Source organism: Psittacula echo (genome assembly GCF_963264785.1).
Source record: "Psittacula echo genome assembly, chromosome: 10".
Lineage (NCBI taxonomy): Eukaryota > Metazoa > Chordata > Aves > Psittaciformes > Psittacidae > Psittacula > Psittacula echo.
Genome location: NC_137741.1, coordinates 13,015,982 through 13,032,054, shown reverse-complemented (window position 1 = coordinate 13,032,054; position 16,073 = coordinate 13,015,982). Strand labels below are relative to the sequence as shown.

Sequence of the window (16,073 nt, the reverse complement as noted above, 5' to 3'; positions counted from 1 at the left end):
ATTATTTCTTCAATTAACTACTTCAGGCACTTCTTGTTGCTTGAATCATTGCTTTAATAATGAGTAAAATCCAGAAATTAATATGAAGACTGTAATGCTCTGTGTTATAAAGCCAATTCTGTCATTCAGTGGCCCCCAGGAGTCACTAAGAGCAGGCTGCTTTCTACCTAAAGAGAGAGTCCTGAACATTCTATAGTTTCCTTGCTGAAAATGTTCATTGAGCAGCAATAGGAAAAAAAACCCAAACAACTAAATCCACATATCTGCTCCCTGTGCACACAGAAACAAATCTACATTTACAATTAGAAACATCCTATTTACAGACAGTGATATTTAATAATCTGGTCTTTGAAATCCAGAATTCTTAAATTTCTACACACCTAAAAAAGACCTGCCCATGTCAGCAAGACATAAGTTATAAGTGCTGAACCAAGACCAAAAATGAGATTTTTGTTTTCCAGAAACTAATCCAAACTCTGAACAGGGTGAGAACTTGTGCCAGCTGCTCCTGCCTATGTATTTATGACATTTTTCAACACCTGAGGATTATGAGAAAAGCATATGTACTAATTGCACTGGATGAGGCTGGCACTTCCTAATGGCTTAATTTTTTTCCATCCTGACAAGTAGAAGTATCTTTAGGAACAGAACCCACAACCATGTAACAGCAAAGGCTTGCCCTGATTAAGAAATGCTCAAATGATGTGTATTTCACCACAAGATACTGTTGGCAGTCCAGAAGTACCTCTTGAAACTAATTAAGGAAAATGTGAAAATGTTCCTTTTCCTCCTCATTATATTATTTATCAGAACCAGGGCCCGCCAGTTCATAATATGAAGTAAAGTAGTATCAGAAAGCCAACAATCTTCATTCAGCTTCAACAGACATTAAAACATTTTCAGGATGTGAGGGAAAGTGGAGAATTAGGACAGGTATAAATAAGGAAACTAGCAGAGAGGAGTTCTGTGATCTGTCCAAGCCTTATGCACACTTTGTGTGGGATAGAGAACAGATTAACACAAATCAGTCAATTGTGTAACATATGAACAGCCTGACCTAGCAGCAGAATACTAACATCCCTTATGCCCAAGTCAGATGCATAAAGTTTTTTGGCTGAGATACAATCTTGTACATGGATAGTTCAATTAATATAATCTTCAAAAAGCTTTTATAAATAAAGTGGAAGGGGATTAAAATTTGGGGAATCTTAGCAAATATGCTCTGTAAGCTCATATTCAATAAAAGCATCATAGTTTTTTAAGTGCATCTTATATCAGTATACTATTGGCAAAGAATAAACAGAAAGCCTATCAATCCTCTCCAGCATACCAATATTCCAAACACAAAAGTAAGGACAGGTCATATTTGGCCCATTTCTTCCCTGCATCTGAAGCTAAATTATAACCAATATTTAGATTTTAGCCTTATAGAAATTCTGCAAGTAAAGTTCAAGATACCTGACAAACAGTTGAAGTGGCAGAGACATAGCAAACACAAAGAAACAACTAAAGCTTGAACAGTTATCATTCTGCCTTAAATCATTTATCACACACATTTCACTCTGCAGAAAGAATAGTTACCAATATACACCAAGTGCTAAAGGTTTTTGGGGTAAAAATAATATAAACCAGAATTAGCACAAGGCTTAACTCTGAAACCCACAAATTACATGCTCTCAAGCCCTTAGCACTGTTTTAGAGAAATTTTCTTCTCTACCTCTCAGTCTATATGCCAGCGTTATAACAAATGAGATGCACAACCTGGAAATACACCAGACAGTAAACCCCCATGTCTAGCAGTTCAAATTGAAGTATTTTTCTGCTAAACTTGTGGCAGAAAATTGGTTTTTTTCCCCAGCTCACATTTGTATGAAATTTAATTCTATCTACAGAGAAATCATCAGAAGAAGTCATGAAAGGAAGACAACTACCTGAAGTCTCACTTCTATAGAAATAACCATTATATTCACCTACCATTTAAGAACAACATGCTTGCTTTCTCATTACAAAGGTGATCACAGGGTGTTTATATCAGAATGTAGTTCTGTAACCTATCTTAATAGTTGATCATTTACTTGCAAATATCAAGTAGCCTGATCTAAAGAAAAGCTTCTAAATTGCTTTGGAGCTTATAATTCTACTTATTGTAACAAACAACTCCACTGCACTTTTTTTTCAAGAAGCATTTTTCTTAATGTTTAGCATTCCCTGGGAGCACACTTAGAATACTAATGCTAAACCTCGGCCACCTCTGAACTTTCTAAAACAAAAACTTAGCTATTTGTTTTCATTTATTCCCTTCAACAGGCTCTGCCAGCATTCAAAACAAAAGTAGACTGCAAATTGCCAGTCTTTATCCACATAGGACGAAAAAAAGCTCTAAATAATTTCAACATCTGCTAAAGAAAATGTTCATGTTCTGACTCCAAACTTTAAGTTTGTAACAGTTACATCCCAAACACACTGTGTAACAACAGTTTATCACCGTAACTCATTTTTTCCATGGAATGTCAATGAAAGTCAGGAAAACTAAAGCTTATACATATCAAAATACTGTTTCCCTGCACATCATAAAACAGAATAGTAACTGTGGCACCATATGGAAATGGAGGACTTCCAGCAAGACGAGTTAATGTGCAGATCACCAAAGGTGTCAGAAAACCTGGTACTGCCTTCAAAAATGCCTCCCCTCAAACACATCCTCTATGAAAAGATCTCTTTCAGGCTAAAGAACATGTCAGAATTTGAAGATTTGTTTTCAACTTCCTTACACACTTACACTCTGACTTTTCATTTTATAAATTATTATTATTCATGACAGATAGTAAAACTAAAATAGCACATTTTATTTTCTCTCTCTGCTGCAGTGATAAGAAATGTTTGTGTTAGACTACAAGCTACACATGGAACCTTATTTAAGAACTTAACTTTGACGTAAAAATCCTAGAGCTAATTCTTTTTAAAGGCTTTACAATATCAAACACATGCACTGTACTACTGAGTACATCTTTTTAATTGTATTTTCATGATGAAGACAACGACTCCACCTTGTGGATAGCAATCAGAACACGTGTAATCTCTACACTAGCCCGCGGATCTTTGAAACTAACTACTAAAAACAGGTCTGAAAAACAGAACTGATCACAAATTCAAATACAGTACGCCACAAAATTTTCTGAAATTGTTCTATCCCCAAATTCTTACATTCATATAAACATCCCTGCAATGTTCTTTAGCAACTGCTGAAACAGAAATATAAAGATACTAGGTAAAGAGAAAAGAAATGCACCTGAATGAACGAACAGAAAAAAGCTAGATTAAGAGTGATCAGCTTAAACACTTGAGGACAAATGTGCCATTTCAAGGACAAGTCAAAGTCTGATACAGAAAAAAACAGATCACAGTAATGCTGTGACCCAGAGTTGTACTGGACCAAACTGGACAGCTGAAACTGCTGCCCTGATGCCAGTTGCTTGCCTTATGCTTGCTATGAATGTCACTGTCCCTGTAGCTGGAAGGTCCAATCTACATGTGAAACAGCTCCTTTACTGCCAGTTTTTGACCTATTACAGCCTATCAAACATCAGCAATTAATAAAACATTAAGTTTACTAGCCTAGGCTGGTCACTATATGGGCTCAGCAGCTGCTGTGTAAGTAAAACAAGGGTCCCTATCACACAGATCTCAAAGCTGGCAGTATTTTCAGCTGTACAGTGTTCATAATACATTAGAACTGATTATATATAGTTGCACATCCCACAAAAACAAACAAAAAAATCTTTAGAAATATAAAACAATTGAAAATACTTCAAGATTAACCACTGTAATTAATTAAAAAGTCTTTAACTAAACCCCAGGCTTACCCAAAACCCCAGCCATCAATTGCACTAGCAAACACCACATTTCCATGGTCTGGTGAAAAATAGAGATGTGAATCATCAGTATCTTCCAATCCAGCACTCCAATCATAAATTTGATCTCCTGGTGCAGTGTCTGAAACATTTTCACTTTCTGTTTCCTTCTCAGCTCTTTCTTCTAAGACTTTAGAGGTAAAGAGTGCTCCAGTGACTGCATTGATCTACAGAAGGATACATAAAACACACCAAGATTCAATCACTCTTTCACAACCCTTGCAATTAAAATGCAACTCCCTCTCCGCACCAAAATATTAAGAGAAGTTTGGCTTTTTTTAAGACAGCATGCCTGTGATTCATTTTGCAATTTAAAGCACAGACCTTGTGTATCTAATCCTGCCCATTTGAACACAACAGGGAGTTTGATGAGACTAAAATTTTGACTTAAATACCATGTACATTCCAATTCAAAGTCAGCCATATCAGGACTGAATGAGATAGAGTATCACGTGTAATACACTTTGTCTCTCAGAACAATGAATGGTGAAACAGAAACTTGTTACTGCCAACAAATAAACAACAGGAGGGCAAAGAGAAACCAGGCAGATAAGTTCTTAAAAATAAGTTCAGGGGGGCAACCAAATCACAAAGTTTGAAAGTAACTTAATTTACAACTTAAAAGATTAATTCATTTCATGCCTGCATAAACCCATCAATATCAGGAGCAGCTGAAATGCATTATTTGTCTATCTCCAAAGAAGTTGAGCCAATTTAATAGGAAGAACAAAACATTCAGCACATTATTTCTAAAAATGAAGACTCTTCCTGATGACCTGTCAGGAGGCATTTAATACTCTTCTCTATCATGGGCATTCTGAATAAAACTCAAACCTGACCAGAAATGAATGTATCTCAATGTTTAATATTAGACTAGATGTAATGACGCTTGAAAAAAAATGGTTCTGCTGCACTAAATTTATTGCAGCTATAAAGTAGTAAAAAATCACACTCTCTCTCAAATCAAGAATAGAGAAAAGGGGGAAGAAGAAACCCTCAACAAAATCTGCTGTGTGAACTCGACACAATAGCATCAATACCTGTTCTAAGATGTTCTTAAGGTGTGAGTATGCTTCCTGAGGGGTGAGCTTGAGCTCCACAATCAAGCGATCAATTTTATTGATCACCAGTACTGGACGTATATTTTCTAGCCATGCTTGCCGCAGAACTGCTTGAGTCTATTAAGAAGGAAGTTGTTAAGAAAAAAAAAAACATTACAGAAAGCTTGATACCACAAAAGTTAAAGAAAATTACAATATAATTCTAAAATTTAATTAAACAGAGAGTAAAGGACAGGCTGACATTCAAACCAGAAATTTGATTACATAGCGTTAGTTATAGAATTCTGCAGAATGGCAGTTTCACAGCAAAAATGCTCACAACAACATAACACTCTATAAAAAGTAAGCCATGAAAAAAGCAGTAACAATGTTATTTTGCATATTTCTTCGATACCATAAGATCACATGTAAGGATATGAAATTAATTCCCCTTAAGACATTTATTTCTTTTCAATACAAATATTCCACTACCTAAGAAGTAGGTAATACTCACTGTTTCAACCCTATGTCACTAGACCCATTCACCAGCACTGCTCAGTTTTTCAGCACAACTCTGAAACTAACTACCCTTTCATACCTCAAGTACACTGTCATTTATTAAAAGTTTCACAAAATTTCTTAAACCAGCTCATCTTTTATTTCTACATAATACACTTAAGACATTGCTTTATCTTCTCTATCTTCCTTCTCTATTTAATATACTTTATTTCACCTGTGGACAGACTCCTTCAACAGCATCCACCACTATGATGCAACCATCACAGAGTCGGACAGCAGTAGATACTTCTGAAGAAAAATCCACATGCCCTGGGGAGTCTATTAAATTAATCAGAAACTCCTCATCACCTAGGATCAAACAATAAATTAGTATTTCAGAGCATTTTTCAAAAGCATTTCAGCCACCTGGTTACACTGCTTAAGCTATTAGTAATTTCTAAGGACCAGAGCTACAGTAACCATTACACTTAAGGAAAACTACAATAAAACAGGACAACTGTGAGCAGAGTAACATCTAGTGGCTTTGGTTTAATTTCATTCTTTATGCCAGTCTTCATCTTTTAGTACCCAACCACCTTCAGGAATTTAAAAACAAAACCAAACCAACCAACCAAAATCAAAAACTAACCCTGAACAAGCTTATAGTAGCATTACAAGTAGATCACTAGCTAAAACAAAACTGACTGCAGTAGTCTGCATTTTAAAGATTAATCATGACAGAATGATTAAAACCCTATATTCTTGATCAAATACCTCATTTCAACCTCATTTTCTTTTTAAAACATGTTTTTGACCCCAAATTAGTAAAATATCTTCAAGATATCAATACAAGAGAAGTTTTTAATATTTTCTATACTACTTCCCCCACAAAAAAAGCTGCTTAGTGGAGACTCCAGTCAACTTTTAATGAACTCACTACATTTATCGTCAGCCACAACCAAAATAAGATTAAACAACTTTTCTGTTTAAGGGGTTATACTGGAGTCTAAATTTCAATACAAAAGAAAAACAACAGACGTTAAGAAGTTTTAACCATCAAAAGTAAGGTCATTTTAGAGTCAACAATAAAACAGCCAATTTACAATATCGAGCTGGAGGATCGTTGATTTCAACTATTTTTATAATCAGCTGTAGCTGAAATAGAATGACTAACAGTGGCTTTCCTGTTCACGCAAACAGCTATTCTTTTTTCTGCACAAGCCTGTTAGTAGTGTATTCCATTTTTTCCATTTGCTTAGCTGAGGATAAGACTAGTGAGGAACATGGAGTCATAAAAAAGATGACACTGTAACTACACTATAAAAAAAAAACCACTCTGAAAAATTTATAGCAGTGTAACTGGCACCTTGACACAGAAGTCTACTAAACTACAAAATCATCTTAAATTTGTTGGGTTTTAAAAGAAGCTCTTGCCTTGAAGCAACATTATTTCAAGATCTAAGATCAAAATATGAATATTAAGATCTAAAATAAAAAGATAAAGGCAACTATTCATATAGCCTCCACTCAGAGATATGATTGAAGATGGCGTCTGTAACCTTGAGACAGAACTTTCCTTGGCTAACAGTTGAATGAATAGATGCCTACGCCTTTGCAGAATCATAGCCTAGCACTGAGAAACACAAAAGGAAAAGTTGCATACAAAAAGATCTCAACAAAAACAATGAAGAGACAGAAAATTAACCAAAATATGTATTAAAGCTTATACTCGCCAGCGTCAACAACTGACCTTTCACAAAGTGCAGTGAAATAGCACTAGATTTCATGGTTATCCCTCGAATCTGTTCATCTTCTCTACTGTCTAGATATCTCAGCTGAGTATAGAAACAAAAGAAGAGGCGATAAATCTGTAGAATTATCTTCACAAGCCAAAAAGTACAACTGTGATAAAATGAGGTTGAGCAAGACTAGGAAGAGAATTTCCTTAATTATCTCTAATTCACAATTGCAGCATGTACACACCAGAAGTTTGTTATATATGACAGTAAAACACTACCTTGCCTGCCAAGCGGCTGGAGATTATTCCATTGCTAGAAATTAGACAATCTGCTAGAGTAGTTTTGCCTGAAAAGAAAAATAGTTTAAATTAATAGAGACAGTGGAAAAGGATACAATGATATTATGAATGGTGACAACATCTTGTGTTCTATGATACCAACATTAATAAAGGCTTCAAAATGCCACAAAAGTACAACTTAAAACAAAACTGATTATTCAATTTGACCTGTTAGGTACACACAAGCTTATTTTTGAAGAGTGGATGCAACCTTACCCTGTCATGACTGGAAAAGCAGTTGAGATAACAAACATCAGAAGTACATCAGAACCTCAAAAGATCATGCAATTAGACACATTTCCACCTACATAACACACTTCTTCCCTTAAATAAACATGGAAATATAACACCTATATATTTCGTTTATGCCAACATTCAGCATCACAGAAGTAGAAAACATTCAGTTTCACCTACTCCAAATTATTACAGTGTAATGCTCTCTTAAGTTCTAAAAAGCTGCATCAGGGCAAAAGAAATGGGCATAAAGCAAATTTACTTCTCAGAATGAGGACTGAGGCAGTTTAAAGCTAAAGCTGTGAAAACCTATTGCTTTAAAACAGCGAACCAAACATCTCACCACCATCATACACACGCTTTTCCTCACGAGGTGCTTCCTGCCAGCCACAAACACGTCTTACCATGATCCACATGGGCCAATATGCAGATATTCCGGATTCCAGAAGTCTTCCTCTGGAGGCCAACCATTTTTCCCACACTTGTGAGGACCATGGCTACTAATTGTGAACGGAGGGAAGTGTTTTACTTAGGAGACAACTTAAGAAACAGCCTTTTTATTTTAACTACTACGCCAGCTGCGGCTGTTACTCATCGGTGAAACCTCCGGCACAAGGAGTGCGTCACGCCGCGCCGCTCGGCCACCATGTGCCCTCCGCCCGGACAGCTGAAACTGACAGGGCTGGGGCCGTGTTTGTTCTGAACGCGCACCGGGAAGCTGGGGTTGGTCAGTTTCTCATTTCCTACGCTCGCACAGTCCCGCGGCTCTGTGCACCCGAAGTTGCTCCGGGAGGTACAACCGCCCGCGCCTTCCACACAGGGGCACCGCTACCACCGCCTCCCTCGGGGCTGCTCGCACCCTGCCGCGCTTCACCGGCGCACAGGTACCACAGAGGCCGATGCCCAGGAGACGGACACGGAGATCCCCTGGTGTTCCCACGCCTCGACCAGCCGCGCTGCGCGCGAGTGCCTTAAGGGTCTGATGTGAGGAAGAGGGAGGCCGCGCCGCCCGACCCCCGCGGCCCCTCACCGGTGTGTGTTGGGGGGGGAGCTCCCCCCGCGCTCCCTAAGAGCTCCGCCGCCAGCACCCGGAAGCCCGCGCGCGTTCCGCTCCGCCCCGCCCGTGCATGACGCCAGACGGAAGCCGGCAGAGGCCGCGCATCGCGAGGACGCCGCCGTTGCCGCGCAACGCAGCGCTTCCCTGGTTACCGGTCGGAGCGGCTCGGGAAGCATGGGGCGGCCGCGGTGTCTGTGCGAGATCTGCACCTGCGGGTAAGCTACCTCGGGGTCCCCGGGAGCAGGTCACCCCCGGAGGGTGGCGGCGGGTCCAACTCGGCACTACGGCCCCGCAGAAGTACCCCTTGTCTCGTCCCTCTCACTCACCCCGCTCTCGTGCCGGGCCGTGGATAGCGTCCTTAGAGGTGGGATGGCAGAAACATTCCCATTTCAACAGCTTCTGGGTTCCGTTTCTTTCTAAAGGGACCTTCTCGGTAAATGTAAAGTAGTATGTTTGTGCTTAAATAGGGTAGGGAAAAAAGCAGATCTTGAAAGCATTAAAGTATTTCAAAGGCAACTAGATGAGACTGCAGAATCAGGCTTTCCCATGAAGCAGAATCAACTCTTACTGAAGGCTCCGAAGAAACCCTCAAAAGAGTTTGCTCGTTTGTTTTCTGGCTAAATCAACCTTGACAGAAACCTGTGCAAGAACTATGGCCTTTAAAATATATTAATATATGAAAATATATTTAATATATCACATCCAGTAATAGTCTCCACTTGGAAGAAAAGCCCTACTATTTCTTTAAGTTCTATGATCACATATGGAGACACACAGTTCAGCATCCTGCTGTAGCCTCTCTGGCCCAGGAAGGCTGGTGTGAGAGAGACATGCAATTTTCTTTATAAATCACTGTTATGGTGGTATAAGCATTATCATCAATGCCACAGGTAAAAAAAAAAATCATGAGTCAGGTTTCCCAAAATCATAAGGGATTTAAACCTTGCAAAATTCAGATAGATGGTCGTAGGTGTGGAGTCCGTGCTGTCAGTATTTTCAATTTCTCCTATTTTTACATTAAAAATTAAAGAAATAAACAAACTGGGGAAGAAAAACCCAAACAAAACAAAAACAAACAAACAAACAAACAAAACCCACAAAAAAAACCCAAAAGCAACAAAAGCTGAAAAATACTTACCCTAGGATTCAAAGATTCAGTTTTTAATATTAAAAGAAAAAAAAATCTAACTACAACATACATGTGAGAGTCATCATAAGATCACAAGAGCGTGATCGTTATGTTTTGGAACTACGAGGCCAATCCTATGGCTGCAGATGGCACCATGAACTACCAGTTCCATTTTGGTATTTGGAGGGCAGACATAGCTCTTATGTGCTTCTGCACAAGAAGTCTGTCCATCTGTTCATCAGGGGCTTTTTATCTGTACATAGACATGAAAGACAGGCAGTGTGTAAAGCTGAGAATGTCCTTTTTGGCCAAGGCTATGGATGTAGTTCGTCCCATAAATTTGTTTCAAACATCCTACGTTAATGAAGAATTGGAACACATTGTTTTCGCAATGAGATAGCAAATCTGCTTCAGGCTCAAGTGTAAAGATGGTGAGAGAACACAATCTGACAGCACAAAACAAGGTTCAATTCAAACAAAAACTTTCAATTCAAAAACCCAGCTTATCAATATAAATAAGTGAATGAAACATGCACAAAAGTTACAGATTAAAGTAAACATAATTGAAGTTCATAGAGTCAATAAAATCTTAAGCCATTATTGGTTTAGGCAGCACATTGTGTTTGCTTCACTGTAGTTACAGTGTTTCTGTTTTTAAGGGATGACTGGTTGCTTGGCAGTGTTACCTGGATATGGCCACACATACACATTGTAGAAGAGATTTCAAAGCAAAGAAAAAGATCTAATCATAGAATCATAGAATAGTTAGGGTTGGAAAGGACCTTAAGGTCATCAAGTTCCAACCCCCCTTCTCAGCGTCAGCCTTTCCCCACTCATTGCACTTTTATTATATTATTATAAAAGTCTAGATTCCTGAATAAATGTCAGTTAAAAAAAGGGAAGATTTCTCTAAAATACAGGATGTTTAAAACTGTATACTGACCACATATAAATATACACACGCCAAATAAAAATTATCAGGTTTCCCTTTCCTACTAGGAAAGTAGATGCATCTCAAAAATACAGTGTCCATACATAATTTCTGTCTTTCAGACCATAGCATGTGAACTGGGAGCTAAAAAAATAAAAACTTTGAGTTGTGCTTGTTTAGGTATTTAGTAAGTTTTTATTTAAGTGCTGAGAAATAGCGTACACTCACCTCCTTGTTTTCTTGCCCTTCCTGTTCTTTCCCTTTTCCTTTCCCTGTTATGTTCTGAATAGATGTCTCAATTGTTACTTGACTATCTGTTGACTTGATTGAAAAGGAGTAAGCACCTGACGCTTTGAAAGGTTCTGGCTTCTTATACAGGGCTACTTCATTTCTCATCTGTTGAACTACTGAGCTGGCAAAGTCAGGCAGCCCAAACTAATACCAGCTTTAGGGATTTCCAGTTCCAGACAAATTCCTTCAGTGTTTTTTTTTGTTGGTTGGTTGGTTTTGGGTTGGTTTTTTTTTTTTTTTCATTTTACTTTTCCCAGCAGGAGTCCTTCACGTCTGTTTCTGTATTCTATTTTACCTTGTTATAATTTACTTTTTTTCATTTTTGGTATTCAGTGTGAGATAAATTTCTCTTCAGACCTTTCAGCTAGCTTCCTGAAACTGGAACTTATTCATACCCAGTAAGAGCTGTACTCTTTTACGCTTCTTGTCGTTTCTACTTTTCATGTACTGAATTTTAGAAAATACATTTATTTTGAACATATATTTATTGTTATATCCCTTTGCTTTTATCTGAACCAGTATTGCAAGTTGTCAGCTGCAAATAGGAGGAACGTCTTTCATGATATATCTCCTTAAAAGAGAGATTAAATAATAATCACATCAGCCAAAATAAAATTTTAAAATTATGCTTGAAACAAACTGCCAGAGATGTGTTATGCAAATTAGAATGAGTATAACAAGATTTTCACAGCAATTTAAGAAATAATGGGTACCTTTTAATTTCATGCAAAATTTATTCAAAACAACAGGTATAAGTAGTATATTAAGTCATGATATATCTCTTAACACCTTTTAACACAATGATGTCATTTTTAATGACAATGACAATGACAGGTGTAATTGAAATAAAACCTACTAAGAAAAACAGATATCATTACTTCTAAACACAATTTTTGATTGAGGATTTAGTCAGTCCTTTAAAAAAAAAAAAGGGTTGAAAAATCAGAAATGGCCTGCAGAGCTCTAGAAGCAGAGAGAAGATTTCACACCCCTATAATTTCAATCAAAAAACTTTAATCAAGAGTTGTGGTGAAAATAGGTGAGCAGAGGCACAGAAATAAAGACAAACAACGAGGGAAAACAGTCAAAAAGAGGTAATATGAGAGGATAAATGAAGCATAGTTATTTTTACATATAAGACTAGCAATATTACTAAAGATTAAAAAAGAAGAGAAGAAGGTGCATCTTGGTGGTAGCATCATCTAGAGGACTGAGATCAGGTGTATCTGCCCTTCATATTCTCTATTAAGAACTAACTTGCATGTTGATGCTGTTCTTTACTGCATAAGTATACTGTGCTCTGGGACATATGCCATCAGCACAGGATTTTGAGGTTTTATCACTCAGAAACCATTTTGAGCACAGGAACTGACATTGTTCAATCTTCCACATCCATTATCCACTCCATAGATAGAGTACGTTTTTTTCCCTTAAATGAAACTATTCAAAATGATTTCATCTGATGTGTTTTACCCAGGCGCCATCGCTGCCTTCATAAACCCACAAGACTTTATGATAATGGACAACAGCCGTGCCTCACAACAGAGTATGTGGAAAAATATCCCAAGTATAGCAACATCTCTCCTCCCTGGAGCTTTAAGCCAAAACAAGAGTACCAAGTGCATCATGGGAAAAAGGAAGGAATTACAACATTTAAGTAAGCGTTTTGAAGCAATGTGTTTCACAATTATTCCATAAAGCTTTTCATATTTTCTTTTTTAAGGGGGGACTGAACATTGTATTGCAATCATTTTCAAAATGTAATCATTGCATCTTTTACACTTTTAGCATATATAAAAGCATAAATTTTGAATATAGAAATACAGTTACCACAAAAAGGTCACTGAAAAACCATGAAGCACTCATACAACAGGATTTCCATGCTTTAGAGAATCCTCTAACCTGTAAAGATAACCAAAATTTTTTGTTCTTGTTTTCAACCTGTTTTGGAAATCCAGATCTCATCTAGCTTGAACAAGCTGGCAAGCTGGGGAACTTTCTGTAATACATGTGTGGAATCTGACATTGGGGGGAAATTAAAACTTAAGTAAAAGGATCAGAGATTTTTTTCTTTTTATTTTATTCAATCACTTCTGATTTATTAGATGTTTGAAGAAAACCATCTCTAAAGCATTTCAGCAGGTCTGTCCTGTCAGTGTAGAGACTGATGTTAAGCTTACAAAATTAAAGAGCATCTTTCAAGTAGTTAGGAAAAAGACATCACTTATTCCTTTTTAACAATGTGACAGGAGCACAAACCTTTGTTTTGAATATTTTTAATACTTTTTTTTTTCCTTTCAGCTACAAGGACAAGAGGTGAAACTTCATGTATTTATTAAAATGGCCAAATGCATTCTGCAAGATTGGCTGTGTACTGCATATACTTTTCATGTAATGTGCCCATATTTTATGTGCTATTCTTTCCTCCTTGCTATCACTCTAACATATGGCCTCAGACTGATTTTTCAGAGTAAACATTATAAGTTCTCATTTTTCCATATAATGAAAAAATGACAAAAGTGCCTTCATCAGAAAAAAACAAGTTTTTTAACTGGTGTTTCTCTTTTTCCTCATTTCAGATCTGATTATTTACCGTACAATATTATGAAGCGACATTTTCGGGTACAAGAAGAATATAAACCAAAGACAGGAGAGATAGAACTGGGAACCACATACCAGAAAGATTACAATGCTCATAAAATAGAACCAGTGACATTAGTAAGACCTCTAGAGAGAAAACACACTACAGGAGGAAAACTGGATACCATACCAACCTATCAAGGTAATAATATATGCCACCTTCAGAAAGAGAAATAACCAGAATGAAGGTAGTATTCTGAATTACATATATCAGAAACTGGATTTTTTTAATTTGGGCCAGAGACTAAGACATAATAGAAAGCAGGTGATAATGCCTCAAAATGTTCAGCACTCTAGAGGTGATGGTTAGACTATCTCAGGCAAAAGTTGGTTGCAGTTAAAGTGCCAAAATAGTTGAAATAATAAGAATCAGATATGGCTATTAAAACAGAAAGATTGAATGCTTCGTGCAAAGGGAGCAGAAGACAGAGTACAGATACAGAAAGAGTTGGAAGGGTAAAACTTGGGGAAAAGACTCTTAAAAAAACCCCAGTTATATTTCGCTAGTTTCTTTAAGCTTAAGCCTATGCCAGATAGAAATGCATTCATAGAAACACATTCTAGTTATATTTACTAATTGAAAATAATTTATAAGGAAATTTAAATACTCTATTTAGCCTACATACAAATAGGCTATTTTCTATATAGAACACACACTAAATATGTACATGAAACATTTTCCTTGAGGATATAGTCAAAATAAGACATCATGTACAGTTTTTTGTCTTTTTTCATCACACCAATAACAGAAGACAGTTTTGTCATATCACAAACACACAGAAAACATTATCATTCTCACTTACCTCCATCGTATTTGTTTTGCAAGATTTAAAACCAGAATAATTTGGCTTAATTTTAGAGGAATGGTCTTAAGTAATTACACTTGTATGGTGAAGTTTTGATTTTGCTTTAAAGATGACTACAGGTCATGGGAAGTTCAAAGAAGGGAAGCTGCTAAAGTGGCAGGTATATACCACCCACCTACAGAGAAGTTTGGAAATTCTACTACGTTTCAAGATGACTTTGTTCCTAGGGAATTGAATCCCAGACAAAGTTTTAAACCTCCTTGTGTAGCCAAGCTTTCAGATGTGCCTTTTGATGGTGCTACCAGCCATCGCACTTCTTATATTGCTCATCAACTGGAACCAAAATTCATAAGACCAAAAGAAGAGTACAAGCCAAGCAACCAACCCTTTGTAGATCTCACAACCCACCGGAATGATTTTAAAGGGCTACCTGGGGAACTTGCAAAAAGCTGCAAGCCTGAAATTGCAAAAGTTGGCTCCAATGCTCATTTTAATGGAGTCACTGAATTTCAGGATCGTTTTCAGCCATGGCTGGTCTCCTTACCTGAGGTCCGCAAAACCAGAGAGTATGTTCCACCCCCAGGCAGCATCGATTTTAACTCCACAAACCATCTTGATTACATTAAGCACGAAATTTCTCCTGTTTTCCCCATAAGACCAGTTTCTAATAGAAGAAGAGCCAATGCCCCTTTTCAAGGGAGTACTACTACGAAAGAAGACTTTAAAGCTTGGGGTACTTGTCGGCAAGAGATTATTAAGAAACAACAGGAAATTCCAAAACCCACTGGAAAATTTTATGATTTAACTACATTCAAATCTCATTACATACCACATCAGATCACTCCAGCACAAAGTTTCAAACCTGTACATGCCATAGCTCTTAATTCAGGTCCTTTTCAAGATGAAACTATGTATCGCACAGAATATACTCCAAAGAAACCAGAGATTTGCCCAGCAAATTATCCATCTCCTCCAGGTTATGTCTATGTAGACACAGATTCTCATGGTCACAAATTCTTTCGCCAGTGTACTCCAGAATTTTCCGACTCAGATAGTAATCATATTCCAAAGGAAATAGCTGTTGTGTCATAATACTGAACTACAGTATTTCAAGCACCCTGTTTAAAGAATTGAAGACCTACTTGTTATTTTTTTTGTCTTTAAAATAACACTGAAAGCAAACAATGCAAATTTTGCTTTTAAAGGTATTTAAACTAATAGCTTGAAGGAAATGAAAGCAAAACCAGAAGTTTATTACAAGAATAATAGAAATTTGCCAAATTTTATAGGAATAATGCAAATTATACAGAATATATTCTTTTTTCTGATCACGCATTCTGGTTTCCTTGACTTCCCAAATATTATTACTCTCCATCTCAAGCATGAGTATTGCACATTTAATTCTTTCAGATTTTCCAAAAATAAAAATTGTATTTGTGAAATAGGAAGTATCTTGTGA

The 16,073-nt window shown here is 37.1% G+C and overlaps 2 protein-coding genes across 2 annotated transcripts in view; one reads left to right on the top strand and one right to left on the bottom strand.

Moving 5' to 3' along the window:
• EFL1 (elongation factor like GTPase 1) overlaps nt 1–8,839 on the bottom strand; it is a 76,829-nt gene extending 67,990 nt beyond the window's left edge. Inside the window, exons 1-7 of the mRNA XM_080626559.1 lie at nt 8,791–8,839; nt 8,165–8,257; nt 7,467–7,534; nt 7,200–7,284; nt 5,685–5,818; nt 4,952–5,089; nt 3,864–4,078 (exon numbers count right to left, since the gene is read on the bottom strand). Of these exons, the coding sequence (XP_080482685.1) occupies nt 3,864–4,078; nt 4,952–5,089; nt 5,685–5,818; nt 7,200–7,284; nt 7,467–7,534; nt 8,165–8,255 (731 nt within the window). The 5' untranslated portion in view covers nt 8,256–8,257; nt 8,791–8,839. The remainder of the gene's footprint in view (nt 1–3,863; nt 4,079–4,951; nt 5,090–5,684; nt 5,819–7,199; nt 7,285–7,466; nt 7,535–8,164; nt 8,258–8,790) is intronic.
• Nucleotides 8,840–8,991: 152 nt separating this feature from the next.
• SAXO2 (stabilizer of axonemal microtubules 2) lies at nt 8,992–15,706 on the top strand (the record flags this gene model as incomplete). The annotated part of the gene is made up of 4 exons (XM_080626558.1): nt 8,992–9,032; nt 12,646–12,825; nt 13,748–13,950; nt 14,724–15,706. 4 exons carry the CDS (start codon nt 8,992–8,994, stop codon nt 15,704–15,706), a joined length of 1,407 nt encoding a protein of 468 aa, XP_080482684.1.
• Between the last annotated feature and the right edge of the window lie 367 nt (nt 15,707–16,073).